Below are 27528 nucleotides of genomic sequence, written 5' to 3' on the forward strand. Positions count from 1 at the left end.
TGGATGTTGGGGGGGGGGGCTGGGGCCAGACCTGCCTGGCTGAGGCGGCGGGGGCTGCGCCATTGAGCCCAGGGGCAGCTGGGGGAGGGGGTGGGGGTCCCTGCGCCTCCGGGGCTGCAGGGGGCAAAGCTACGTGCGGGGGGGGGGAGAGGGGGACATGTCTGCGGCGTGGAAGCAGGGTGCTGGGAAAAGGCTGCTCGTCCTCCGCGCAGCTGCTCAGCGCCCGGTGACCTTGAGCAGGTCCCGTGCCGAACGCCGCGCCTGTTCGCCGCCTTTACAGCACATCAGGGATTTTGTGGTCGGCCCCGACATAAGCGCTGAGATGGCTTCACCTACACGGTAGGCGGGTGGCTCGCTGAGGCGGCTGCCCGGCTCCTGCCCGCGCCTCCCAGCGTACCGGGGTGCTGGCCTGAGGGCGGCTGTGCCTCATCGCTTACAGAGAAGCAGCTGCTCACAGAGGAGCTGCACAGCTTCAGGGAGGCTGGCTTTATATCCGCTTCCATCCCAGGGTGTGATCGTAGGATGGGTTGGCTTAGAAGGCATCTCAAAGGTCATCCAGTCCCACCCCCCTGCCCCGGGCAGGGCCACGTCCCACCAGCCCAGGTCGCTCTGAGCCCCATCCAGCCTGGCCTTGAGTGCTTCCAGGGCTGGGGCACCCACAGCTGCTCTGGGCCACCTGTGCCAGCGCCTTGCTGCCCTCACAGGAAAGAATTTCTTCCCAATATCTAATCTCAGTCTCCCCTCTTCCAGCTTAAAGCCGCTCCCCCTTGTCCTATCGCTACAGGCCCTGCTAAAAAGTCCCTCTCCAGCTTTCTTGTGAGCCCCTTTACGTACTCTTCAGTGCTGCTCTAAGGTCTCCCTGGAGCCTTTTCTTCAGGCTGAACACCCCCAGCTCCCTCAGCCTGCCCTCAGAGGAGAGGTGCTGCAGCCTCTGATCATCTTTGTGGCCTCCTCTGGACTCGCTCCAACAGCTCCATGTCCTGGAGGCCCCGGAGCTGAATGCAGTGCTGCGGCGGGGGGGGGGGGGGCTCCCCAGAATGGAGTAGAAGGGGAGAATTCACCCCTCCTCACCCTGCTGGCCACGCTGCTGGGGGTGCAGCCCAGGAGACTGTTGGCTTTCTGGGCTGCCAGCGCACGTTGCTGGCTCATATCCAGCTTTTTATCACCCCCCGGGTCCTTCTCTACAGGGCTGCTCTCAATCCCTTCCCCGCCCAGCCTGTATTTGTGGTTGGGATTGCCCTGCCCCACGTGCAGGACCTTGCACTTGACCTTGTTGAACTGCACGAGGCCACCCCTCGAGCCTGTCCAGTCCCCTCTGGATGGCATCCCTTCCCTCCAGTGCCTCGACACCCCCCCCACACCCCCCCCAGCTTGGTGTCGTTGGCATTTAAGGAGTGTAACAGTAAAGACTGGGAGAACGGAGCTGCCTGCTCAGACCAGGTTCGGCATAGCGTGGCACGGATAAAAGGCTTCACATCTGAGGCTTGTAGTGGATTTCTTTGATCTCGTGCTTTCCCACTTGAGAGGATCTCCACAGGCAACCGCACAGAGCGGCTGGGGCTTGGAAAGGCGGCGTTGCCGCTGGCTTCTGGATGGTTCCCAGGCTGTCCTGCTATGGCATTAGTATGCCGAGCAGGAGACGTCCTCGGCCAGGGGTACACAAAGACCCTGTCTTTTATTTGCCAAAGAATCATATTTAGGTACAGCTGCAGCACAACTGGTTTGGGGGACGGCTTGAGGGGGCTGCACGAAAAAGGAGATAAATTGCTGGGCTGTTCGTACCAAGTTGTGGTCCGTGTTTAGAAGACTGAAGCTGTAACCTGTAGGTTATACTACAAACTGGCGAGAGAGCAGCATCGGGTGCAGTCTGCTGGGTAATCCTCTGCTTTAATTTCTAGGCAGAAATTCAAGAAATGTGTTTCTGTTCACGGTGAGAAGTCACCGTCTGTATAGGTCTAATGAAGTGTCGTTTTGGTGTGAAAACTTCCAAGTGCACAGAATGGTTCCGTGACCTGGAAGGGAAGCTGGTGTACTTCTATTTCGTTTTAGAGGGTAGGTCAGTTCTTTTGAGATTTAGCAATTATTTTTATGTCTTCCCTAAGTTAGTTGAAAGATCATCAATGAGTTACTGAAACTGGATGTGAGTGGATCACTGCTCTGAGCAAGGCCCTAGATTTAATTTCTGGAAAAATAAATGCTCTGAGCAAAACTCTTGTCTTGGCAGAGCAAGAATTGTGATGGTGGTGGTCAACTGGGAGCATCCCTGGTGATGCTGGGATGCTTTCCCTCTTCACACACCCCCCACACCCCCACCCACCCCCCCTGCAGGAGGAATTTAGGGCTTGGAAGGGCTTGGATTGCTTGCGGGCCCTGGGATTAAAGTGGCATTGTCTTTCTAATTTAGATCCTGAATGAAAGGAGTTAGCAGTAAGAATCCAAAGAAAGTACAGTTATTTCCTCAAGGAGGTTATGGCTAAAATTGTAAAACCGAAGCACTATAGCACGTAAAACTAAATAAAACTCAAGGCTACTTTTTTTGTTATTATTTATTCTCAGTATTGCAGCAGTGAGGATTTTTCTTAGGTGCACCTTCAGCCCTTCACGTGGGGAGCTCTGTTACATATGGTCCAGGTTTTGGAAGGCAGAGGAATTTGGGGTATGGAGTAAACCCTCAGGCTTCACCAGGAAATTGCGTTGGCTAGACTTCATCTCATTTATATTTTTTTTTTAATAAAATATTAAGCTAGTGGGACTCCTAACAAGAATAAAATTACGTTTTCGTAGGTGCTGTGTGCAGATAATACCTGTGTAGGAAGCTTTCTGCTGTCTAATTATGCCTGTATTAGTGAACCAGTAATACTGTAATTATAATTAAAGCAATACAACTTTTGTTTAGACAAGCCATGGCGTTTGTTATGCGCTGTCTGTCGAGTCAATTGGCTGGAATGATGGAGTGCCGTTTTCTTTGTCCTAGGTAAAACAGGGTTTCCCCCACCCTCCCTCTTGCACCCGGGTGCCCGTAGATCTTTTTAATTTCACCGTCCATCAGCAGTGGGGGCAGCCTGTAATGCTGTTTGCTGATGTTAAGCAAATATTTTGGTGGCAGATAGGCGATGAAACGGTCTCTTAATAGTACCCCCCTGCCATAATTTCATAATCATAAATTTCTTCTCTAGGTAATTTTGTTTTGTTACTGTTATTTCTAACCAAATGGCCCTTGACTGTTCGAGCTCTCTGCATGAAACCTGCAATTTGGAGACATTTGCACCGTGGCCTTTTTGCATTACGCTGGTAACGTAAAATGGCCCCCAAACTGGTGTTGACTGCATCTGCTGTTAAATTTCAGCGAATTGAAAGTGAATCTGTTTTCACAGCTCTGGTTTCGGCACGCTTGTTCCCTTTCCTGCCTTTGCAAGTGGAGCTACTTGGTATTGCTCTGCTCCCCCGACGCTTCGGCTTGTGCCTGCGCACAGACTTCAAATACCCGTTGGCTGGAGCCTGGGATATAAGCTGTGACGCAGCTGCAGTCAAGCTTTTTCTAAAAATTTAGCCATCTGTTATTCCAGAAGACCCGTAGATATTTTTTTTGATAGGGGAAGAAAGTCCTTGTGCTCCGTGAAATGATCAGTTTCACACGGAGTTGGTTCTTTGAGATGCTCTTCTCTCTTTGCTTGCGTACCCCTGGCCCTGCAAGGAGGTGTAGCTTATTCCGGGCTTGGTTAATGATGCACCACGTTAGAGCAAATTACAACCAGGAGGGAGGCGGGTGGAACTGCAGAGTGTCTCGTCCTGGGGAAGCCGCTGTTGGTGACTGAGGCGCAGCGGTAGGGCGTCAGGGGCAGGAGCCAGGCTCAGAATGCCGGAGGAGGCTGAACCAGGCCCTCCCCTCCTCATCCCTCCGTTCCTGCTGCTCCGAATGCTGCCAAAGCTGGAAGCGCGGCAGGTTTGTGAGTGTTACCGTACCAGAAGTGGTGATGCAGTGCTGGAAGTGAGGATGAACTTTGCTCGCCTGAGCTGAAAAGCGTGGTTAGGCACTGCCTAACTGAGAAATCGCTGGGCTGTGATTTTTTTAACCTTTTCTTTTCAGGGTCGTGGTCATCAAATGTGGAGACTCTGCACGGCTGTTTGCATTTGCCTAGTTCTCCCATTGTTGCTCCTCTTTTTGCTGCCTTCTCCTCCCCCTTCCCTGGCTGGCATCACCCTCCAGCTTTAGGAAGGTCGAAATAGAAACGCCCAGAAAAACAGGTCTAATTTGTGCAGGCAATCTGGGAACGCAAACGGAGCCTTGTCATTTCCTTCTTTGTACAGAGCCTGGAACTGAAAAGTGGCATCCTGACATCCAGGAGCATCCCAAACCCGGAATGACTGGGGAGAAGCTGCTTTGGCTGACAATCCCTCTTCCTGCGCGTTCGTGGCAAGGTAGTGCGAGCTGTCAGAGCCGTGCTCTTCCCTTGTGGATCTCAAAGCTGCTTCGCAGAGTCTGGAGCGTAGCGAGACCTGCCGTGTGTGCGGGCTGCTGTTAAGATTTTAACGAATAAAACTATGGTGACATCGGAAGGTGCTGCCATCAAGCACGCAGCACGGCCCTGCTTCCTGAGGTTACAGCCCCACCGCTCTGCCCACAGGATGGTCTGTGCCAGGGTTGTCTCTGTGCTTGAGGAAAATCGGCAGAGTCAGGTGACGTAGGCTAATTGACGTGCTTAATCATCTACTGAACGTGTCTCTCGTTTCAGATGCCGGCCCTTCCAATCTAGTCGGTCGAGATCGGAGGTCTGAGCCTGGATCTGCTCTGTATTTTTGAGGTAGATCCGGGACGTACCACCTCTCCTGCCCCGCTCTGAGGAGTCATGGAGGACAAACGCAACATCCCCATCATTGAGTGGGAGCACCTGGACAAAAGGAAATTCTACGTGTTTGGGATTTGCATGACTATGATGATCCGGGTGAGCGTTTACCCTTTCACGCTCATCCGGACGCGGCTGCAGGTTCAGAAGGGCAAGAGCCTGTACAACGGGACTTTTGATGCTTTTGTGAAAATCCTGCGGACAGAAGGGACAGCTGGGCTCTACCGTGGCTTTTTGGTCAACACTTTCACCCTGATCTCTGGACAGTGCTATGTGACGACGTACGAGCTCACTCGGAAGTATGTGTCACGGTACAACAACAACAACGCCGTGAAGTCTCTGGTGGCCGGTGGCTCAGCCTCCCTGGTGGCCCAGAGCATCACGGTGCCCATCGATGTGATCTCCCAGCATCTGATGATGCAGAGGAAGGGGGAAAGCATGGGCAGGTTTAAGGTGCAGAACCAAGATGGCAAGCGGATGTTGGTCTTTGGCCAAACCAAGGACATAATTGTACAGATTTTCAAGGCCGATGGCTTTAGAGGCTTCTACAGGGGCTATGTGGCCTCGCTGCTCACCTATATTCCCAACAGCGCGGTCTGGTGGCCCTTCTACCACTTCTATGCCGGTAAGTGAAAGGACCCTTTGAATGCATCTCATCCCAGGAGACCTAGAAGCCCCCCCAAGACTGACTCTGAAACTGTGGATCCAGCGGGATTTGCTTTCTCTCTTTGATTTTTGGGGTGGGAGCAGAACCTGCCTTGAAACAAATAGCCGTATTCAATGTAAACGACTTCTGCAGGCTCCGGGGGGAGGTTTAACAGAGCGGCACCGGTTTAAATGCAGAGTTAAAGAATGGGGGTTCAAGTGCTAGAGGACTTAAAACGAGGTGGCTTTAGGCAAGAGGGACTTGAAGCATCTCCTTTAAACTTTCTCTTCTGCTAATCCCAATTATTGCTTGCCTTTTGCACGGAAGTGAGGGAGGCTGTTGTCTGGCACTGGACAGAGTTTTGCAGCCACCGTGTGAGTATAATTCGTCTTTCAGTTCACGTGGGCGCAGGAGTCTTGTAGGTAGCAAAAAGACTTCCACAGCCCCAAATCTCTTAGCAAAACCAAACGGGAGGCAGAGACAAATGCCAAGTCTTCCGTGGTTTTCTGTCTTAAGAGCGTGCCTCAGTTTCCCTAGCTTTGAAACTGGCACCCAGCTTTGAGATATAAAACTACACGTAAGAGTATGTTCTGTCTCCCTAGCTCAGCTCTGGTAATCCTTAGGGTGTTCCCAAATGCTAAAGATATTGGTCAGCTGAGATTTTTCCTCCCCCCCCTCGCCTCTGATAATCCTTTAGATTTCTGTCCTGCAGCTTTGCATGTGGTTTTTAGACTATTATTTACCTAACAGCAATCTGTCTAAAAATGGTGATAATGAGAGGCATAGCTTTCCCTGTGCTAGGCTTAAATATATCTTGGAAATCACCTGCTCTTGAAAATACAGGTGTCTTGGATGTCTGGTTTGCTTTTCAGAGTGGGCGCTTTCCGGTAGCAATGGGGAGCGTTGGTTACGCGTCGGTGCTGGGTTTAAATAGCAACAGCAGCTTGTGATGTTGGTCCAGTCTGAACTTTTTTGGGAGCACTTGCCTTCCCTCTCCATGTCAACGTTTTTTAATACCAAAATCCACTGTGTTAATTGCAAGACTTTGATGCCAGAAAGGTTCAAAAAGTGAACATCTAAGAACAAGCAAGTTAATACGGAGAGAACAGAGCTTGCCTTTTTCAGCTGTTTGCTCTCTTTTCTAGTTTTTCGCTGTGGAAATCAAGATGATGCTAGACATAAGCCCCAGCTGTCAGTACACCTCTAGTTTGGCCGCCTTTTTTTAGTCCTCTGCCCTGGTCTCGGCCGGCAGCGGTCACTGAACCTCCCTCGGGGCTCAAAGTACACTGCTGGCAGCGATTCCGATCCGTGTGCCGAGCCGCCGGCAGAGCACCTTCCTTCCCTCTTGCCAGGCAGGCACAACCACCACGTCATCCAAAGAACCTGGGACTTTGGGACGGTCTTCCGTACAGCTTTAACCCATAAAGAGCATGGGAGATTCCCATCCCGTCGGCCGGGTAGCAGGAGCAGAATGAGGAAATCCCGGCGATCAGCAGTACAGAGCGCTTTTCTCCTTAGAGATTCCACGGCGGGATGCCGTCTAGATTTCTCTTGGACAATGCGCTCGATGGTCGTGACAGCTTTCTGGATCTGTGTGAATCTCTGCAGATGACTGATAGCCTTGTCTAAAAGTTTCCCCCCTGCCTTTTAAAAGGGGGGGTGGGAGGGTGAGAATGTTTCCGTGCTCTATTTTGGGGACATACAAGCTTGTTCTGCCCTGTTGGCCCCGCAGGTCTGAGTGCCGCTGTTTGGGCTGCTGGGAGGCTGTGTGATGGAGCACTGAGCCGTGGGGGTGTTTACAGCCTCGCTCCCCACGCTTTGATGCAAAAAGCACCACTTAGAGGTGGCGTGGGAGGAGGTGACAGGTTGGGTATCACAGGTTCTGCCCACCGCAGATCAGCCTAAATTAGGAGGTGGAATTAAGGGATTGATAAGCAGCCACTTGTCTGAAACTTTCTCTCTCTCTCTCTCCCGTTCCCAGAACAGCTTTCTGGCTTGACTCCTAAAGACTGTCCCCATCTCCTCCTGCAAGCTATATCGGGGCCGCTTGCAGCTGCGACGGCTTCCACGCTCACCAACCCCATGGACGTCATCAGGGCTCGGGTTCAGGTGAGAGCTCAGCCTGCTTGGCGTGTCCGTCGGCCACAGCAGCGTGACGCGGGGGTGGGGTTCGCTCCCAGCTCTTTGATCTCTGCGGCTTCAGGTGCGCTGCTCCCCTTTGCAGGTTGTTCCATCCTAGATATCGCGCTGCTTAATTTGCACTCGGCATTAATTGGAGGCGGCTCAGGTAGCAAGGCTGGCTTTTCGCCTACGTGGGCTGCTCAGATGAGGTTCCCCAGCAGACATGGCATCCTTTGGAAAAGGAGAAGTGCTTCTGGCAGTGTCACTTGTAGTGAGACTCGAGCTGTTGTGTTGATCCAGCCCCTTCTAGATGGAGGCAGGTGGGAGGACGGAGGTGGTGGGTCTCAGAATCCCGCTTACCATTGCCTCTGGGACTTCTTGCTTCCCCCGCACCGCCCAGGAGTTCTGGAGACTAGGTCCAAGTTACTGAACTGGCTGCTCTGTGGTTTCTAGAGTCATCAGTTGGAGCAGAACCCCAGAGCAGCTCCGCGTGAAGCCTGGCAGCTCTGTGAATGTTTGTTCTGGCTTTGCAGGTGGAAGGCAAGAGCTCCATCATCCTCACCTTCAAACAGCTCATGGCGGAGGAAGGCCCCTGGGGCCTGACGAAAGGCCTCTCTGCTCGCATCATCTCGGCCACTCCTTCCACCATCGTCATCGTGGTGGGCTATGAAACTCTGAAGAAGCTGAGCCTCCGCCCAGAGCTGGTGGATTCGAGACACTGGTAGAGGCAGCTGGGGGAAGAGCGACGTTCCTTTTGAATCCTCTGAATTTGAACCATCACGGTTGAAGGCTCGGGAGGAGAGGCAGCTACTGTCTCCCTTGTCTCTGGGTGGTTTCACAGTACAAGGCAGAAGCAGGAGCAACCGCAGTTCACCTCTTTAGATTTGATTGTGATGCAGCCAGCGCTCTGCTGCTCTTTCTGCTTAAAACCGTCAAAATGTGACCTTCGGCGAGGCTGTTTGCCCGTGGCAGCGCATTCGAGAGCAGCCAGGTGTGTGAACGCATCCTGGCAAGTTCTGAATTCCCTTTTTTTAAATTAAAGACTTACTGGCTGAAGCAAAAAGCCAGTTTATTCTCTAAATTATTTGAATTCTTTGCCAGACCTTCCGAGGAGGGGAGTCTAACAGACTGCAGCAGAGCCCTCTCGTGGGTTGGGTGCCGACTGCAGCTGTACTGTGGCAAGCTGGAAGAATAGAATAGACCGGTAGATTTCTTCACTTGCCCACGTTTATTTCTAGAAGATGCAAGACGAGAGTAACCTGGAACCACTTAAGACCTTATCTACCGCGTTTCGAATAGATCCCTACATACCTTTTTGTGTATGTTCTTGGAAAACGTTTCCTATCTCATCCTTTCAAACAGCAAGCGGGCTGATAGGCGAGTTAGGAGTTGAGCTGGCTATTTGTCGTTAGCTGATGACAATTGTGACACCTAACCGATGTTTTTAATCTGTTATTTAATTATTTTTTAATTTTTTAATTTTTTTTTTTTTTTAATTTTAGGGAAGCTTATTCTGATTTCTGGGAGACTTGAGTGGTTGTTCTGTGGCCTTGTTCGATGTGAGTGTCCATACTGCATGTTCGGTGTGGCTGCTGCCACTTCCCACCTTTTAGTTAGTTTAAGCACAAAGGAAACATCAAGTTGGGAAGTGTCGGATTGCTGTGCTGCCGGCAGCCGAAACGAGAACTCAATGTGACTTGAGCTAGCCCTGGATGTGAGGTGGGGAAGGAAAAAAAAGAAACAAACAAACAAAAAAAAAACCAACCAACTTGTACTGGCTTTTGATCCAGTTCAAACCTGATTGGCATGTTCATATTGAATAAGGAGTAATGGTTCGCTAATACTTTGTAAGTTTAAATCCTGCTTATCCTGTTTGGGAAGGGCAAGGACGATTCTTTGCACACTCTTGCTGGATCAAAATCTGAAGCGATGGTCTGTGTCTTTTTACCAGATGCAAACTTGCAGGCGAGTGATGAAGCAAGAGGCTGCTCTTTGGAAAGGAGGAAGGAAGGGCTTGTTTGACCCCACTCTGCCGGTCTCGGTGTGTGAGAGCCACCTCTCACGACGCCGGCCCGCGCGTGGTGCCCGTCCCAGTTAGTTGTGTGTCTGAGGGGGTGCGAGATGCACCCCCACATACCAGCTCGTGTCTGTTCACCTCGCTGCCGTAATGAGGAACTCTTGGTTGTAGCGTGGTGGTGCTCTTGGCTGGCTTCTCACCTGGGACTTGCTGAGTGTGGCTCTCGCCTTCCTCCCGACGTCGGCAGCTCAGCCCGTGCTGAGACTGGATGTGCCGCGGTTTCTTGCCAGAGGTGGAACCAGGACAGACAGACGCTGCTGGAGTTGGAGAGACTTTTATATTTAAGGGCAGAACTCGGTTATAAGATACTGTACTGCATAATGAGGTTGCAGATGAGTCATCCAAGGCCTTTTTAATCCCATCTTTGTTTTCTGCGGCGTTAAATAAGGTGGTGTCCGCCTGAGCCGCTGACAGAGCTGTGCGTCCTGCAAGCTGCTCTTCTGTCATGGTTTTGTCGTTTAAAAGACGATGCCAGCTGGCTCTTTCTGTACTAGCCAAACAGCGGCATCACCAGATTGCGAGGAGGTGTCCCGAGTAGCCCCGCGCTCACAGGAAGGCGGTAGTAAGGCCGATATTAACAAAATAATCATCAGCCTCTGCTGATTGCCAGTGGGGGAAGTCCAGGTGTGTGTCGAGGACCTGGCCGGTGGCACGAATGTAGGAAGACACTCTCAAGCTTAATATTCCTCTCTTAACCAGCGAAGTTCTTGACAACTAATAAAACTTTAGAGACCTTCAAGTTTGACGCCTGAGTTCAAAAGATGTTTGTCTCAGCAAGGGCGCTCGCTGAGGGAGTCTGCTGGGTTCTGTCGTTTCATGATGCTTTTTTTTCTCTCCTGGTTTTTGTGTTTTGCCTTCTGAGGTAGCACTAGATGACCTGGAAACATGACGGTGACAGCACGTAAGGCTGAACACGCCAGAGAAAATCAGGCTGAAGCGTGTGCGGCACCAGGAGTTGCCAGCCCAGATCCCCCTGGGCGGAGCGTGGCTGCTCCTCTCAGCTCTCACAAGCGGTATCTTGACATGGGAAAAATGGCTTTTCCCTCTGCCAAACTGGGATTATTCCTAACCTTTGGAATTGTTCAGCCTTGCTCGTTTTATTTCATTAAATGAGGGGAAAACCCGGGATGGGGAGCAGGGTGGGCTCTGCCACGGGGGTTTGAAGGGGGGGGATGGTTTGTTCTGGTATCAGCCCACCCCGGGGGCTGGCAGCTCGCGCTGCCTGCGGGGGCGGGACGGACGAAGCGACACACACACACACACACCCCTCCCCTCCCTCCTGCGCCCCTGACCCGCATTTTTAACGCTTTTTGGGGTTTGTTTTTTTTTGGAGCGTGGGGCAGCAGCGCCGCCGCTGGCCTGAAGGCGGCGCCCTTCCCCGCATGCGCACTGCGCGGGGGCGGGTTCCCCGCGCCACCACCAATGGGAGCGGCGCGGCGCGGGGGCGGCGGCCAATGGGAGGAGGCGGCGGCGGCGCTGGGCGGGCGGTTGGAGATGGCGGCGGTGCGCAGCGACGCTGAGGAGGAGGCGGCGGCGGCGGGGGACCCTGATGGCGGCCCCGAACAGCCGGGCCGGGCCCAGGTGTTCGGCGCCGTGGTGGACACCTTCCTGGAGAAGCTGGTGGCGGCCGGGAGGTGCGGCGCGGGCGGGGGGCCTGAGGGGCACGTGGAGCCTGAACGGGCAGGGAGCCTGAGGGGTGGGGGCCTAGGCCTGAAGAGGGGGGCTGAGGGGCGGGGGGCCTAGGCCTGAGGCGGGGGGAGCTGAGGGGCAGGGGGCCTAGGCCCGAGGAGGGGGGCTGAGGGGCCGACGGGGGCCGTGGAGCGACCTAGGCTTGAGGCACGGGGTCTGGAGGGGACCTGAGGGACTGGGGGCCGCCGGGAGGGGGCAGCTGAGGGGCAGGGGGCCTAAGCCTGAGGCATGGGGGGGCGGAGGGGGCCTGGCAGTGACGCCGTGCCCCCTCCCGCCGCTGTTGCAGCTACCAGAGGTTTGCCAAGTGCTACCGCTGCTTCTACCAGCTGCAGCCCCAGGTGACCCAGAGCATCTACGATCAGTTCATCGCCCAGCTGCAGGCCTCTGTCAAGGTGAGGGGGAAGGGGGGGAGGGGCCTGCCTTCGGAGGGGCTGCGGGCCCTTGCTGCAGCAGCCCTGGAAGGGTAGCAACTACATTTCCCCGACGGCGGAACCAGGCAGCGAAGACTGCTCCCTAGAGGCTCTTCCAGACCTCTTTGTCTTCCCCGGATAACGCTGTAGAATTACAGAATCGTTTAGGTTGGAAAAAACCCTTAAAATCATCGAGTCCAACTGTTAACCTCACGCTGCCGACTCCACCCGCCACGTTACGCATCTTCTAAATGCTTTCAGGGATGCTGACTCTGACACCTGGTGATTCCTAGGATGTCGCCTTCATCCAGGGGAAAGCGAAGGGCTCACAAGAGCGATGCCCCTGTCAGTTCAGTTTGGGTCCTGCTGAATCCCTGTGCTGTCCTTCCTTTGCAGGAGGAGATCCAGGAGGTAAAGAACGAAGGGAATCTCGACGCGCTCTTTAATTCCCTGGATAAGATCGTGGAGGAGGCAAAGAACAAGGAAGAGCCTGCATGGTATGGATAGTCTTGCAGAAGGTAGTCAGGGGAGCGTGTGTGTGTGGAGGCGTGTTTCCTTCGAAAGTCAGTTCCTGTGTGATGTTTGGGTCGCAGTGACGTGTCCCGTAGGCCTTGTGCTGCAAGGGAATTCTTTAAACCTCAGGTATCTTAACAGCGATGTCATTGAGCCTAAAACATCCAAAAATAAGTTTTCTCTGTGCTTCCCTAGGTCACGTATCTATGCTTCCTCAGCGCAAGGAGTATGTTAGTGGTGCTGAGGCTGGAGGGGGGAGGGAAGCTCAGTTCTGAATAATTCAGAAGGCTGATGGAGTGGTTTAGGCACAGCTGCTGTTCGGAAAGCACAGCTGATGTCAGTGCATCCTGTTGGGGTGCCCTGCTTGGACTCAGCAGGTGCTGGGGGTCGTATGCGCTGCCTTTTCTTCGCCCTAAAGGCAGCCTGGGTCTTTTAATCAAAAGCATCATTGTGATTTCTTGTTGCTGGGTTTGGGGAGGTTAATGACATCCTGCTGCCTCCAGGCCTCAGCTAAGGGCAGAGTTTTGGGAAGGACTCGTCCCGTTCCGTCCCATCCCGTGTGGCTCTGCAGCGGGGTGCCCGTTAGACGCACGCGTTGTAGCTGTCCTCAAAGTGGGGAATGTAAATCGCTGCAGTCGGCGAGCCGATACGTTGTGGCAGCCACTCGGCTTCTATTTAAGCTGCATGAGACTAATTCCTGCACGAGGCTCTTGCTCTCTGGTTGCTTCACATCCCGGTTTGTTCCCAGGCGTCCCAGCGGGATCCCGGAAGAGGACATTTGCAGCGTTGTGGTGCCGTACCTCCTTAAGCACAGGTTGTACTTGCAGAAAGTCCTAAAGGCGAAGGAGGAAGAGAACAGGAAGGTGGCAGAGTCTGTGCTTGCGGGGAGGGATAGGATTGCAGAGCTGCAGCAGCTGATACAAGCTCGCAAACATGCCTGGCAGGTAAAAATAACAAAGAAACAAATTAAACCCCCTTCTCTTTGCAGCATCAGCCTGAAAGAAGCGCGGTTCTGGGGCTTGGCTGCCAAAGGGCTGCGCTATATTTAAGCTCTCCGCTTATCGAGGGCCTCACTGGGAGCCGAGTGCTGCTGAAACTGCCCTGGGAGGCCCGGGCATTTTCACTGGAGGTCTCAGATGCTTTTCCCTGTGTGCTGGGGGGGATATTTCGGTGGGCGAGTGCGTGAGATTAGCGGGTTGTATTCCGTACGTGCGGGGGACGGCGGTGTATATGGCACTCTGCTGTCGGCCTGCTTCGTGTCCTCAGCGCTGGCATCTGTGGAGAAGACACTTTTGCTGAGCTCAGTGGTGGCTGTTTGCCTTCCAGGCAATTAGTAAAGAGCAACGAGAACTCGTCATGACGTTCAAGGAGCCCCAGTGAGGAGCTGGGGAGACTCTCCACGTTTCGCAGGAGGATCCTCCTCTCCGCAGCGCTGACGGAGCTGGGAAGCGGGACTGTGCGTGGCGTATACAAACCACACAAACTCCTGGTTGTCTCCCCGAGCCAGCAGACACTTGTGGTGGGACTGAAAAGCTGCCGGACTTGCGCAATTTGATCCAAGTTTGTGAAGAAATAAAAATGGAAATAGATTTCAACTTCCTATTCCCTGCTCAGCTCAACAGGGACAGACCCCCCCCAGATCTGACAGCCTGCACGCTCACCTGCTGCCTGAGGTGTGATCCTGGCTTCCTGAAGGCGGTTTTGTGGCCGTGACGCTATTTCAGACGAGCATTAGAGAAAAATGGGTGCCTGGCTGGAGCGAGGAGCCAGGCAGCCGTAGCCCACCGAGTGCTCCCGTGACATTTGCTGCATCCGACTCCTGAGCTGAGTTTTTGTTCAGTGTCCTTTAAACATTTTTTTTTTTTTTTGGTCAGTTTTGTTCCATATCTTTAAACAATTGTCTGACTGTGACCCATCAGAACAAACGAGTCGGCAGCTGCTTTATCACGCCAAGTGCCTCGTTGCCTTTTATTCTTTTTTTTTTTTTTTTCCTCTAGTTGTTTTCCAACCCCAGCAGTTCCACGCCGAGGGCGCTTCGCTGAGGACTGCAGTGCGACGGATCCGCGGGTGTGCCGTCCGCAGAGACGAGCAGAGGGTGGAATGGCCCTGCCTCAGCCCTGTGGGCTCCTGGCACAGGGGTTTCATGTTTTCCCATGAAAGCTCTGTATTGACTCCTGGAACCAAACTGGGTTTGATTTTACCTGGGTGGAGTTGTTCTTTATGGAATTTTGCCCGCCAGGGAAGAGGGGCTGGCTGGGGCCAGCCTGGCAGGGCCCTGGTGGAGCCCTGCAAGCGACACATGGCTTCAAAACGAAGAAGAGATGGTTCCTCTGGGCTGGGCAGGTAGTGGGAGCCTTCCCCAGCCTGCCAGGGCCCGATTGCGAGTGTTTCCACCAGAAACCAGATCTGCCGAGGTCACCTGCCGCCCTCCTTGCCTGCCAGTACACGCCATCCCGAGGAAGAGGCTGTGCCCCCTGTGCTGGGGCCATCCAAAATCTGGGAACAACGGTGGCAATTTCCACCCAGCACCAGCCTCTGTTTTTGATTAGAGGCAGCCAGAGCCTGTGATTGACTGATTTAGGCATATTTTCCTTCTGTCGTAAACAAGCCTTCCCTCGCTGCATTATAATCTAAATAAATCGGAGCTGTTGTTCCCCCGCTCTTGGCTCCCGCTGCCTGCGCTTGGCCCGCGCACTCTGTAGTTCGTGGGTTTGTTTGACAAAGGTTCTGGCTTCAGCATTTCTCTCCTCCTCCCCCCGCAAAGCCTCCGGTTCCGCTTTTCAAGACAGGGCTGGGATTTATAGGATCTCCAAAGTCTGGAAAGCGGTCAGGAGCCCAAAGAGGAATGTCGCCCCAGGCGGCCCCGGGAGCTCCCACCGCTCGGAGGAGCAAACTCTGGAGGAGGGGGAGCGCCCTGAGCCCTGCGGGGGGCTTGGGGAGAGAAAGGGTGGGATGAGCAGGAGGTTCTGCTTCACCTGCTCCGCTCCCCTGTGCCGCAGCTGCCAGCCCCCGCTGGGGGTTTTGGGACACCCCCCCCCCCCCGCTGGGGGTTTTGGGACCTCGTTGGGGGTTTTGGGAGGCACAGCCCGGGGCCGCAGCTCTCCCACGGCGTTTCCCACCAGGAGCAGCGGTGGTGGAAGGGTGTCCCACCCCCCCAGCCAACAGGCTCCCCCCGGCCCTGCGTGGAGAGGAAAACCCTGCGGGATTTCGGCAGGGCAGCACCCCTGCTGGGATCCAGCAGCGGGAACTGGGACAGACCAGTGGGTGACTGGGGAGTCCAGCCAGGAGTCCCATCAGTGCCCCATCTCCCATCCCAGTTTGGGACTGGGGGGGACTGGGTGCTGCCCGGCCCCACCACCCATAAACCCCCACCAGTCTGGGGTGGCGTTTCCCTCCCCTGGTGGCTGGGGGGAACCAAGTTCATCCCAAACCACAATTGCTGCCTGCGCTGGCGGCTCCCGGCCCGGCGGATGTGCTGGAAATATCCGTGGCGGGGCCGCGGGGCCCCTCCCGGGCGGGCGCAGCACCCTATAAAGCCGCTCGGGGCTCGGGGGGCTGCACCCAGCCCAGCGCCCGCGCAGGGAGGCAGCATGAAGCCCCTCGTCCTGCTGAGCCTCCTGGCTCTCCTTGCCCTCGGCCTCTGCCGCAGAGGTGGGGGGGGGTACGACCAGAGTGGTGGGGCTGGGGGCTGGGGGCTTGGGGTGGGGGGTGGGGGAGAGAATTGCTGAGCCTTGGGGTGGGGAGGGAGGGGGGGACAGGGCTCTCTCTGCTGGGTTGGGGGGCTTGGGTGGGATGAGACACCCCAAAAGAGGAGCGGGGAGGGATGAGACCCCCAAAGGAGGAGCGGGGAGGGGGTGCAGGGCCTTGCTGAGCCCCCCGCCCCCCCCCCCCCCCCCCATCATCCCGCAGCTGCTGAGCGCTCCATCAGCGCCGACGACTCGCCCAGCTCCGAAGGTGAGTGTCTGCGGCCGGATTTGTCCCTGCTGCCCTGGGGACCGGGATGGGGGGGTCCCAGCCCCACGCCCACCCCCGACCCTCTGCTCTGTCCCCGCAGCCTTCATCTCCAAACGCGCCAGCGCCGCAGTGGTGCGCAGACACAAGCGGAATTACGTCTATGACAGGTAACGCTTGACCCCGGCGTGCTGGGGACTGTGTCCCTCCCCGGGTGACACCGAGGGAGCCACACGGTCCCCAGCCAGCCCACGCGGTACAATCCTGGTTTGGGGCAGGGACCCTTCCCCAGGAGCTTCCAGCCCCTCTGTGGGGCTGGGGACCCTCCGGCATCCCCCATCTGTTCACCAGCAGCGTCTATGGCGTCGTGCGGGACCCGCTGGAGGCCAAGCGCGAGGTGTGCGAGTTCAACCCTGACTGCGACGAGCTGGCGGACCACATCGGCTTCCAGGCTGCGTACCAGCGCTTCTACGGCCCCGTCTAGCCCCCCGCCGCCCCCCCGGTGCCAGAGCTGAGCGCCCCCACCTCCCCCCGCAGCCACCCCCCCCCTTGGCATCCCTTCCCGTTAACCGTGCAAAGAAATAAACGCACAAACGGTGTCACCGGCTCCTTCCTCAGCCGAGGGGGTGGGATGGGTGGGAGGCCGCAGCGGTAGGACCCCACAAGGCTGCACCCCTCCCCCCGGGACCCCCCAGCTCACCCGGCAGAAGAGCGGGATGTTGTCACAGAGGAAGGGGTACACGAACGCCGCCGTCCGCAGCACCTTGCGCAGCCGGGGATGCTCCAGCTCAGGGAAGCGGCGAAGGGGGAACAGGGCAGGGGGGCGGACAGGACACGATGCGGACGTGTGCCCCCGTCAGCCCCCACGGCGAGGACCCAACAGGCACCTTGGCTTTAGGCCAGAGCCTGGGAGCCCCCCAGAGACACTCTGCAGGACCCCAAAGCTGAGGAGGAGGAGGAACCCGCCAGCCCCAGTTCCCATCCAGCTGCGGTGCTGGTGCTTCCACCCCAAAACGTACCGGGGGTAGCAGGAGAGGCCGGTGCAGACAAAGGACTTAAAAGCAGCCGCGGGGACAAAGTAACGGTGCAAAACGGCGCTGAGCCAGGGGTCCGGCACCGCGTAGGCGCCGTAGGCCAAGGCAGAGCCTGCAGGAGAACGCAGCGTGGGGCCAGCGGGTCCCTGCCCCGGCCATCACCCCCCTCCCCCCCAGGGGCTCACCCAGCCCGTAGAGGCCGAGGGCTCCGCAGTGGCAGAAGTAGCCCAGCCGCAGAGGTTGCGTTACGCGGAAGCAGGACATTGAACTTGGCGGTTGGGGAAGGGTTTCCCCAGTGGGGAAACTGAGGCACGGCACGTGGAAAGCAGCCCGGCAACACAAAGGGGGTCCTGAGCGTCCCCCACCCTGCCCCCAGCCCAAATCTCACTCAGTAGTTTAGAAGGGGGGGAAGAGGAAAAAGGACAGAAAAAAAGGAAAACCACCCAAAAGTGGCCGGAGACACCCCCCACCCCCGCGCGGAGCGGGAGAGCTGGTGAGGGGCACCGGTGGGGTGGTGGGTGCTGCTGGGTGCCCCCTCTTCCAGCCACCCAGGGAGCCCCCTCCCCGCCACCAAGGGCTGGGGGGGCTCGGACCCACCGCTGCCGCTCGCTGCCCTTCTCCTGGCCGCATTCCTGGCCCATGGCCGTGGAAGGTGGCCAGGGGGTCCCTCCCCAGAAGCTCCCCCCAAATCCCCCCCCTGGATGCAAGACCCCTCACTGTGCATGGAGGGGCCCTTGTGCCCCTCAGTCAGCGGAGGGGCTACCAGAAAGTGGCTCTGGGCACCCAACTTTCAATGCCACGAGCCCTTCAGCTGGGAGAGCTGGGGGGGGGGGGGGGGGGTGGTGGAGCTGAGCGCCACGTCCATGCGGGGACCCCCAGCAAACACCCACCTGGCTCCCCCGCAGGGTCCCTGCAGATGAGACCTGGGAGATGTAGGGGAAAAGCAAAAAAAATTTGGGAAAAAAATATCCCCAACTGACCTGGGAGCATCCCACTGGCACCCGGAGGCTGGAGGTGGCCGTGGTTTGGTCCACAGGAGCAAATGCCAGTGGAGACGATGCCCACGCCAGCGGAGATGATGCTCATGCCAGCAGAGATGCCCACACCAGTGGAGGTGATGCTCACACCAGTGGAGACGATGCCCACACCAGTAGAGACAATGCCCACACCAGTGGAGACGATGCCCACACCAGTAGAGACGATGCCCACACTAGTGGACACGATGCCCACACCAGTAGAGACAATGCCCACACCAGTGGAGACGATGCCCACACCAGTAGAGACAATGCCCACACCAGTGGAGACGATGCCCACACCAGTAGAGACGATGCCCACACCAGTGGAGATGATGCCCACACCAGTGGAGACGATGCCCACACCAGTGGAGACAATGCCCACACTGCAGCTGGATGCAGCCACCACTCAGAAGGTGGAGGGTCGGGCCGGGAGCAGGATTGATGCTCCCGAAGGCCCCATCTTTGGGGATTTATTGACCCCCGTGGGTGCTGGGCACAGCGTGGGGATCCCAGAATCCCAGGATCGAGCGGGTGCGGGGCTATGGGAGGCCACATTTCTCTGCCCGGCGGTGCCCGAAGGCTGGGGGGGGGGGGGTCTGGGGTCTCACCACCTGCCCACCAAGGGATCTGCTGGATCTAGAGAGGGCCCTGGTGCCACAAAGCCCCTCCAAAAACACCTGCATGAGGCACAGCAGAGCCAGCGTGGGGGCAGGGAAATCCCATCTCCAAGCGGGGAGAAGTGGGAAGCGGAGGGGGAATGGTCGCTGAGTGGGGCTGGAGGGAGGGGGCTCCTGGGGCAGCCCCCCAAGCAGCAGGACCAGGAGCCCCAGCTCCCCCCCGTCAGTTCCACGGTTTTATCCTATTTCCATTTTGTGGGAGCAACCCCCGCACTGAGGGGCAGCAAGACGGGGAGTTTGAGGGGGGGGGGGGCAGGCAGGACGCCCCCCCAGCCCCCGCCACGGCCGGGAAGGTTTGGCACAGCCCCCTGGAGCTGGAAGAGGCGCTGCCAGCCCCTCTGGAGGGGACAGAGGCGGCAGTGACAGGTCCCCTTTGTGCCACGGCTGCGTTGGGACGCTGGGCACGTCTCGCCCCACGGGAAGAAGTCGCCCCACGGCTTGTTTCTCCCACTCGGGACCGAAAGCCGGATTTGCCTTTTCCCCACCTTTTTCCAGGGATGCCACCAGCAAAGCCCGCTCTCCAGGGGTGGGGGTGGGGGTCTAAGCAGGATGAGACCTTCCCAGTGCCGGCAGCCTCCGAAGAACTGGGGGAAGAGCCAATCCCATCGGTGCTGGCTCCGTGCTTTCCACCAGCAAAGCAAATCAAGGAGCTTTGACGGGGATGGAAGACTCCCCACCCCCCCGCCCCCCACTTTTTCTCATCACCAGTGCCCGGCGTGGACCCCCCCCAGTGCCCTGACCCCCGAACCAAGCCTCTGAAAAGCACCCTGGATCACCATTTCAAATTAACACATTTTTCATAACGTCTGCTTCCCAATTTCCCCCTTCGATGATTTTCCCCGAGAAACCGCCGCGGTTATTCGGGCTGATGGTGGGGTTGGGGATGCTCCTGCGGGCAGCGACGCCAGGAGTCCCGGCGAGGGGATGAATTTGAACTCCTCCCGAGGCGCGAAGGCAGCCAGCAGAGGGGAAAGGAACCAAGGAAACGTTATTCCCGTTACCAGGATACGGACCCACCTACGCTTCACCTTATCAAATCAAAACCGAACCAAGGTTATGCCTTCCTCCACTCCCGTCAACAGTCAAAGCGATTGGGAACGGCAAAGTTTTGGGGTTTGGGTTGGTTTTTTTTCGTTGGTTTTTTTTTTTTTCTGAAAAGCAAAATTTCGTCAAAGTGCACATTTGAGAGCAGACTGTCAAAAAAATCACAGAATAATTGAGGCTGGCAAAGACCTTTCGGATCGTCAAGTCCAAGCGCCCGTCTGCGGAGCCTGCGTAAGAGAAACGCGGGCTGGGCTGGGAATCACCACGAACCCGAGAGATAAAAACATCTCGTATTTTATTAAGCTAATCAATGTGTTCAGATCACAGTCAAGACACATGCCGTGAGAGCCCCCCCGAGCTCCTCCTCACCCCAGCTGGGCTCCAAGAGCCGGCCCCCCGGCCCCCCCAGCCAGAGCTATCCAAGCACAAAATCCCCAAAATCCCAAAAAAGTCCCCAGGCTGGGCTATTTTTTTTTTTTACTATTTTCTTTTGTGCTCCAACAGGAGGACGGAGGGAGAGATGATTGTCCCTCGCCTCGACCCAAGCGACCGTCCTCTCCCTGCCAGCAGACAGAGACAGGGCTGGCGACACCGGGGTCCTGTGCCAACCCTCCTGCCCTTCTCGCAGCCGCCCTGTTTCCCCATCCCCCCCCAGAAAAAATCCTATTTTCTGCCCCGGCCAGACTGGCTAGCTCCACTGGACGTCAAGGAAATAAAAATAAAAAGAAACCCCAGATGCATGCGGAAATCCAAGGCGCTGCAGGCGGCAGCGAGCCGAGCAGGGATGGGAACAGAAGGAAGTCGCTTGGCACAGCCCGTGAAACCACCGAGGCCACCAAGCCCCGGGGTGCCCGTGCCCACCAGCCCCGGCAGGGGACGGCCCCCAGCCCCCGCGGGAACCCCAGCGAGCCTCAACCACGGAGCCCACCCCACCGCCCCCCGAGAGCGCAACGGGGCAGCAACCGAAAGAAAAAAATCAACCCCAAGGACCGCGCGGACCCCCAAGGACAACGGGACACCAAGGACCACACGGACCCCAAGGACCACGCGACCCCCGTTCCCCACAACGCTTCCAGCCCGCGGGCTCGCTTTGCTCCTTGCTCTCCTTCCCAGCGCAGCGGGCCGTGCTGGGAGCCGGTACGGGAATGGCACCGGAGCGAGCAGCGGGGTGAGCTCTGGGGAACCTCCAGCCCCTGGAGCCACGGGCAGAGCGGCGGGCCAGGACCCACGGAGCCTCCCCACGGCCCTCCAAGCTTTCCGTAGCCCCCGAGGGCTGCTGAGCATCCCCAACCGACGCGACGAGCCAGGGAAACCCCGTCTGGCCGGGAAATCTGCTCGGGTGGGACGGGGAAGCGACGCACCGAGTTCCCTGTGGGGCAAACGGGCACCAGCCTTTGGACATCGCGGTTCCGTCTCAATTTATACCCAGGGAGGAGACTCCAAGTCCTGGCAGGCGCTGAGACTGGGGCCAAGAAGCATTTTCCTTCCCCCCAACCTTGTCAAGTCGCCGCCTGCCCTGAGGCCACTCTGGGGAGGGTGGGGGAGGGGGGAGGGAAGCTGTGGAGTCTCCCACTTTTTCAGCTTCACGGATGTCTGACTGGGGACGTGCATCCAAAAAATAAAATTAAAAATAAAATAATAATAAAAATCAGGTCCTCAGCTACAGTTGCGTGTTGTGGAGAGGAAGCAGGATGGCACAGGGATCTGCCAGGGATTTTTTTTTTTTTTCTTTTTTTTTTTTTTTTTTTTTTTTAAGAGGTTACAATCCCTCCAGCCCAGGAGGAACAGCAACTGTCCCACCTGGCTCAGAGGTGCAACAGTACTGGAAGATGCCACCGGGCAGCCGAGACCCTCGGTTGAAGGGCCAAGGCCTCCTCCTCCTCTCCAGGTGTGCCAAACCTCAGGGCAACGTTCAAACCCCCCCTCAGGAGCCCGGGGCTGTTACTATGGGATGGTTACGAGGGAAATAAGGCAACAGCGCCGCTGCTTTTTAGGAAGCACCCCCCTGATCTCACCCTGCGACCCCCAAGTGGGCTCGCTGCAGCTCAGCACCGTCTGGGTACACAAAGGGCAAGTTCATTTTACTTTCGTTCCTAAACTGCCTTCTGTCTCCAGCCCCAACAAGCCATCGGTCTGACGCAGTCGCCCACCCTCCGTGTCCCTGTGCCCCCTCCCCGGACGGTGACAGCACTGGTGCTGAGCCCGCAGCACCCGGCGCTGAGCCCGCGGAGCTGTACGGACCGAGCCACGCGTGAGCCGTTATTTACACCGCTCTTTTTTTTTTTTTTTTTTTCCCCTCCCCTCGAGATCCAGCAAGGGAAGACAGTGGCCCAGAGCAAAGCTGAGGAATTCCTCCGCCAGCTCCTCGCTTTTTTGATTTCAGCCAAGCGCTGCAATTCCCTTCAACCACCCCGAAAGCACCAAGGGAACGACGCCGACGCCTCCCGGGACCGCAAACACAGCCAGGCTTCGGGGGGGGGGGGGGGGGGGCAGCCCTCCGGCAGGCTGCAGCCCCTTCCCCTGTGCTTTGCAGGAGGGAGGGGGATGCTTTTCTTAAGCAGCAGAAGGGGGAAAATAAAAAATAAAAATTTAAAAAAAAAAAAAAAAGCACAATCCACCAGCTGTCTCCCATCCCACCGAGCCAGGCTTCCACCGAACAGGGGGTGCGCTGCGCCGTAAGCGAGCGGCACCCCCCCAGCCAGGGGCAGAAAGGGAGGGGGCTGCTCTCCACTTCACCACATCCTTCTGGCCAAGTCCCACAAGGTGATTCTCTCTTTTTTTTTTTTTTTTTTTTTTTCTTTCTGTTTTCTTCTCGCACCCCATCGAGCAAAAATAACGAGCTCGACGAACAAATGGCTTCCGCTAAAAACACTGGAGGAAAGAGCGACTGACAAGCCCCGCAGCCCCCCCAAGGTCTCCGAGACCCCCCTCAGCTACGAGTCCGAGTCTTTGCCCTGCTGCTCCGCTTGCGTCGTTCCCTTGGCTTAGCCTAGAAAAGCACCACAAGTTTTGGGAGAAGCTGCAAAAAAGGGAAAAGGCTGTCGGGAAAAGCTGCCGCTATTCCTCTCCTCCCGCTCCGGCTGGAACTGGGAGCTCGGCCGTTCCGCTGCGCTACCAGGCTGCGTGCTGCAAAGGAACCGAAAGCGGGATAGAAATGAATCCTCTGCGACTTGTGCTGGGCTTTTCTTCGGGGTTTTTTTGGTGGTTTTTGTAGTTTTTACCTGCAAACAAGGAACGTCCTGCCACTCCAGTACAATGCACCGCGCTAGGAAGTCTGCACAGACCGTACGTTACTTGTCTCGCCGTATTTACGACCCTTTTGTAGCAGCTTCTGGCCGGCCCATGTGAAAAAAAACACCTTAAATGTAGAAGACTAGCGGTGGGGTTTGGTTTTTTGGGGTTTCTTTTTTTGGTTGTTTTTTTTGTTTTTTGTTTTTTTACTTGCATAGCTGCTGTTAGTCCATGTGGATGGAGACATCTGGAGTCCGTTGACACAGATGAACTGGGAAGAGGCCGTTCAGCCCATCTCCCATCGCTCTGCCGTCCCGGAGCGACCCGATGCTTCAATTCCAAACATCAGCGTGGGACAGGGGGGGCAGCCATGGGTTGGGAGGTGCCGTCGGGATCAGGGCGCCATCGGGATGCAGGTGCCGTCGGGATCGAGGTTTGAAAGGTCCCTCACAGGTCACACGGGGAATGAAGCTTTTCCAGCAGCCGTCCAGGTAGCATCATCCCTTCTCTTTTTTTTTTTTTTTTTTTTTCTTTTTTTTTTGGGGGGGGGGGGGGGGTGATGCAAAAAGCGCTGAACGGTTTTGTGAGCTCGGTCCTCCCGGGTAGCGGCAGTCACCTTCTGGCTGCCCCGGAGGGATCTGAGGAGGGGGGATGCGATCAAGTTCCGTCACCCTCTCTATAGCATGGCATAGCAGCAGGGGCGCGTTGGAAAAACCAGAAGAGAGAATGGCTTTGAGATCCTCCTTCCTCCTCCACACCTCGTTGCAAGATTAAGAAGCGGGGGGGGGGGAGAAACAAAAAAATAAAAATATATTTAAAAAAAAAAAAAAAAAAAAAAAAAGAGGAGACATTTGGGTCCTTCGGAGGTGGTTTCAACCCCACACGGCTCTTCTCTCTCTCCCAGCAGCTCCGCTGGATTCCACCCCTGTTCTCCAAGGTCTAACGCAGGAAGGGACGAAGCGGGAGGGCTGGGGAAGGAGGAACAGATCCCAGATCCTTGTCACCTCTCGCAAGCAGCCCGGCCAAGCTCCCGTTGCTCGTGAAGCAGCTTGGAAGGAGAACAAGGGGGTGCACCGAGCCCATCGGGGCGCGTCGGACTGGCCAAGAGCCCTTTGCACTGAGCCCGTTCCACGGGGGACTGGGAAAGGAAATAAATATGCTTGTTCAAAGAAAAAAAAATTATATTAAGAGCTTTCCCCCCCCTTGTTAAATAGCATAATTGTTTCCTTTTCTCTCTGACACTGGAAGAGTATCCAGAACCCCAAAGGAACTCCGCTTTTTTTTCTTTTTGAGTATTATTTATATATAAAAAACCTAAGGATTGAAAGGAAAAAAAAAAACAAACCAAAACCCTAACCCTTGAAAAATAATTAATTCAAAGGAAGAAAAAAAAATAAAAATCTGCTTTCCTGTCAACAGATTGCCAAACAAGAGCTAAACACTCTTTGGATCTTCTTTCCCAAGCTAGGAGGGCTCCGTTTCTGCTGCGCTGGTTTGGTTTCACGTCAGTCCAGTCCACTTGCTCCAGAGGCCGCCTGCCCATTTGAGATGACCAAGCAACAAGCTTCGGGAGGAATGGGGGGGGGGGATGAAGGACTGCCCGTCTCTCGCCCACCTCTGCCGACTGGGAGAAGGGCAGAGCTCTGCCTCGGCCGTGCCGAGGTGCCTCTCTCTTCTCAGAGCACTTGGCGCCGTCGGAGATGTACAGCCGTCTGGTCAGGATACAGGTGGAGGGTTGTCTGTGTGCGTGCCCAAATGGGATTATTTTTTTTTTAAATTTTTTTTTTAATTATTATTATTATTATTATTTTCTGGGTAGATATTTTTGTTATTGTTGCTGCTGGCTGCTGCTGCTGCTGCTTCTTCGTGTCTAAGTGTCGCCTGGATTTTTGTTTCCTTCGTTCAGACGCTGCACGTTCCGAGAGGGGGAGAGAAAGGTACACCAACCCGATGCCTTTCTGAACATCAGCCCATCTCTTTCCACTGCTTGTAGAACTCCAGAACATTTTTTATTTCTACACTGGCATTGGCGGCTGCCTGGATGGCAGACTGCAAGCAAACAGAGACGAAAGAAAGTGGGTTTTGGTGTTTGTTTTGTTGTTTTTTTTTTTCCCTCGAGAAGGCTGCCCATCACGACCTGGAGATTCTCTGGCAGAGTTTTCCAGAGCTAAAAGGGTCCAAATCTTTGGGCTAAAGTTGCCCTGGCATGAGAATGACTTCTCCCACCTCCCCCAGGGGTACTTGGCACCGCAAAAGCACAAGCAAACAAGGGGCCTTCAAAGAAACGGGAATCACGACTCGTAAAGTGAATTCGGGAAACCCAGGACACTTATTACCTAAGGCAGAAAATGTGGGGGTTTTTAAGAAAAAAATTTCCTGCCAATCAATCGGATTTTAATCTTGCTAGGAAGCAGAAAGGTCCGGCTCAGCCGAAGAGCGACTGACCTGCATGGGCGCTGAGAACGTGCTGGGGTCCTCCAGCTGAAAGCCCGTGATGATGGTAACCATCCCCGTGGTGTCGTCCTCCCCGCTCCCTTGGGACACTGTCAGTTGTTTGCAGCTGTCCAGTATTTTATAGAGATTCCTGCCAGACAGACACAAGGCGAGAGGGGAAAAGTCAGCAGAAAGACCCCTCGTCGGTGCAAACGCTTTCCTGCACGCTCAGGAGGACACGCTGCCCGTTGAGGGCTTTTCTGAGACCCTTCTTAGCACCAAGCGTTGGGTGCCGTGCCAGACACACTGATGGGTGCCCTCACGCTCTCGTTAGGGAATTTGATAATTACTCACTCACACAGAGCACCAAATGGAGCAAGCTGCACCTTGCTCTGCTAACACCTCCCCCCCAGAGCCACCCGCCTGCTGGGAATAAGGCTCGGACATCTCCAGGCGCTCAAAGTCTTACCAGGCATCTAAGTCTTGTCTCTTCAATTTATGCCTCTCGAAGCTCTTCCCAACATCTTTCTGGCACCGAATGTACCTAAGGAAAGACGAGAGTCACCGAGCTCAGACAGCGACTGTCACACAGACTGGAAATGCTCCGCAGCAGGTCCACCCGGTGCTGCAGGACCTTTGCGCCGCGCTGGCTTTTAGCAAGCGAAGGAGCAGCCAAAGGTCTGCCCGTGGAATCCCCTGGGAAATCCCTGGGGTCACCTCCCCCCCAGCATTCAGCGCCGCTCCGTGCCCCACAAGCGTTTCAAAGCCACCAGCCCTGACACAGGCCGTGCAGGTGCAGTTTGTCTGCAGAGGAACGCCACGATTTGTCCCTCTGCAGCTAACCTGGGCAGTGACAGCGCTCCCACCGCTCCCAGCGCATCGGTAAAAGGTGCTGCTCGGCTTTCGACACCAATACAGATGCAACTCCCTCTGTTACTCGGAAGCAGCAACATCTCAAAGCCGAGCAGCAACTACAAGCACATCTGGAGAACCAGCTGCCAAATCCGTTACTTCACCCCCTCCCCCCTCGCCAAGAGCATTCCTGAGGCCTGGCTTTCCCTTGGCCCGCTCCCTCGCTCGGCTCCGAGGGATGCGCAGCCTGCTCCCACCACTGGCATCTTCTTCCACCCCCCAAGTACACCCAGCTCAAACCCAAGGGCAAACCGCAGCGCTCTCCCCCTCTCACCTGTTTCCCTTTTTAAATTCTGCCTCCAGATAGCGGATGCTGTCCCGAGCACCTGCGTTCTCTTTTTTCAGGAAGTCCAAGCCATCGATCACTAACAGAGAAGAAAAAAAAAAAAAAAAAAAAAAGGAGCAAACCCATCTGGCTAACAGCTATACTTTTGCAAACGAATCCAGATGGGTCAAGAATTCCCCATCCCACCGAACCGTCTCCGAGGCACGGCTGCCGCAGGAGGCAGACGAAGCGGAGGGTGAGCTCTTTTTCCAGCTGTTCTTCAACACGCTATTGTTAGATTCCGAGCATGGGCCACACATAAAAAAGGCTCCAAAAATGAGACGTGGAAACGGTGTTTCAGCTGCTCCAGCCGAAGCAAAGGACAAAAGCAGTGGGAGAGAGAGCCACCCCTTTGCCCGCAGGGCTCGTTTCCTAGCGGGGAGGGAATGAGGGGAAGGCAGGCTCAGCTGCGTGACACCGAGTCCTCATACCTGTGCGAGGGATGATGATGATGAACCTCCCGCTGGTGGCCAGCTGCTTGACAACAGCCAGATGCTGGCAGAGGGCCTGGGTGTCCGGGACGAGATAAGGAGACATGGCTGACTGCGCTTTGGGCTGCTGCAGACTTCCCTCTAGCTGCGAAACCTCCAGCTGCAAAAAACAAA

At 56.0% G+C, this 27528-nt stretch overlaps 4 protein-coding genes across 8 annotated transcripts in view; 3 read left to right on the forward strand and 1 right to left on the reverse strand.

The window, feature by feature from the left end:
- Positions 1-151: 151 nt before the first annotated feature.
- SLC25A44 (solute carrier family 25 member 44) lies at positions 152-10433 on the forward strand. 3 transcript variants are annotated; one of them, XR_013924348.1, is made up of 5 exons: positions 152-4419; positions 4734-5469; positions 7472-7599; positions 8145-8602; positions 9114-10433. XR_013924348.1 is itself a non-coding variant. In XM_080368766.1 (5 exons), the coding sequence occupies exons 3-5, from the start codon at positions 4848-4850 to the stop codon at positions 8334-8336; spliced, it is 942 nt and encodes a 313-aa protein (XP_080224892.1). In that variant the 5' UTR covers positions 152-3943; positions 4309-4419; positions 4734-4847; the 3' UTR covers positions 8337-10433. The 3 variants fall into 3 exon arrangements, 2 of the variants coding, with proteins under 2 accessions (XP_080224892.1, XP_080224893.1); XM_080368766.1 differs by having other exon boundaries at positions 152-3943; positions 4309-4419; positions 8145-10433; XM_080368767.1 differs by having other exon boundaries at positions 152-2052; positions 4309-4419; positions 8145-10433.
- A 714-nt stretch (positions 10434-11147) lies between these two features.
- On the forward strand, positions 11148-14960 carry PMF1 (polyamine modulated factor 1). Its single transcript, XM_080368771.1, has 5 exons — positions 11148-11322; positions 11664-11769; positions 12184-12284; positions 13049-13244; positions 13627-14960. The coding sequence occupies exons 1-5, from the start codon at positions 11183-11185 to the stop codon at positions 13678-13680; spliced, it is 597 nt and encodes a 198-aa protein (XP_080224897.1). The 5' UTR covers positions 11148-11182; the 3' UTR covers positions 13681-14960.
- A 128-nt stretch (positions 14961-15088) lies between these two features.
- Positions 15089-24432, forward strand: BGLAP (bone gamma-carboxyglutamate protein). Of its 2 annotated transcripts, none has more exons than XM_080368772.1 (4): positions 15089-15951; positions 16210-16254; positions 16355-16421; positions 16603-24432. In XM_080368772.1, exons 1-4 carry the CDS (start codon positions 15771-15773, stop codon positions 16733-16735), a joined length of 426 nt encoding a protein of 141 aa, XP_080224898.1. In that variant the 5' UTR covers positions 15089-15770; the 3' UTR covers positions 16736-24432. The 2 variants fall into 2 exon arrangements, with proteins under 2 accessions (XP_080224898.1, XP_080224899.1); XM_080368773.1 differs by having other exon boundaries at positions 16606-24432.
- The window catches only part of SMG5 (SMG5 nonsense mediated mRNA decay factor), a 31295-nt gene continuing 27569 nt past the window's right edge, over positions 23803-27528 (reverse strand). Inside the window, exons 18-22 of one of the 2 annotated variants that reach the window (XM_080368735.1) lie at positions 27355-27514; positions 26873-26963; positions 26156-26230; positions 25699-25837; positions 23803-25302 (exon numbers count right to left, since the gene is read on the reverse strand). In XM_080368735.1, the coding sequence (XP_080224861.1) occupies positions 25219-25302; positions 25699-25837; positions 26156-26230; positions 26873-26963; positions 27355-27514 (549 nt within the window). In that variant the 3' untranslated portion in view covers positions 23803-25218. Of the gene's footprint in view, positions 25303-25698; positions 25838-26155; positions 26231-26872; positions 26964-27354; positions 27515-27528 lie in introns of those variants that run through there. The other variant, XM_080368737.1, reaches the window with a different exon arrangement.

The sequence above is a fragment of the Falco punctatus genome (genome assembly GCF_963210335.1).
Source record: "Falco punctatus genome assembly, chromosome: 18".
Taxonomy (NCBI): domain Eukaryota; kingdom Metazoa; phylum Chordata; class Aves; order Falconiformes; family Falconidae; genus Falco; species Falco punctatus.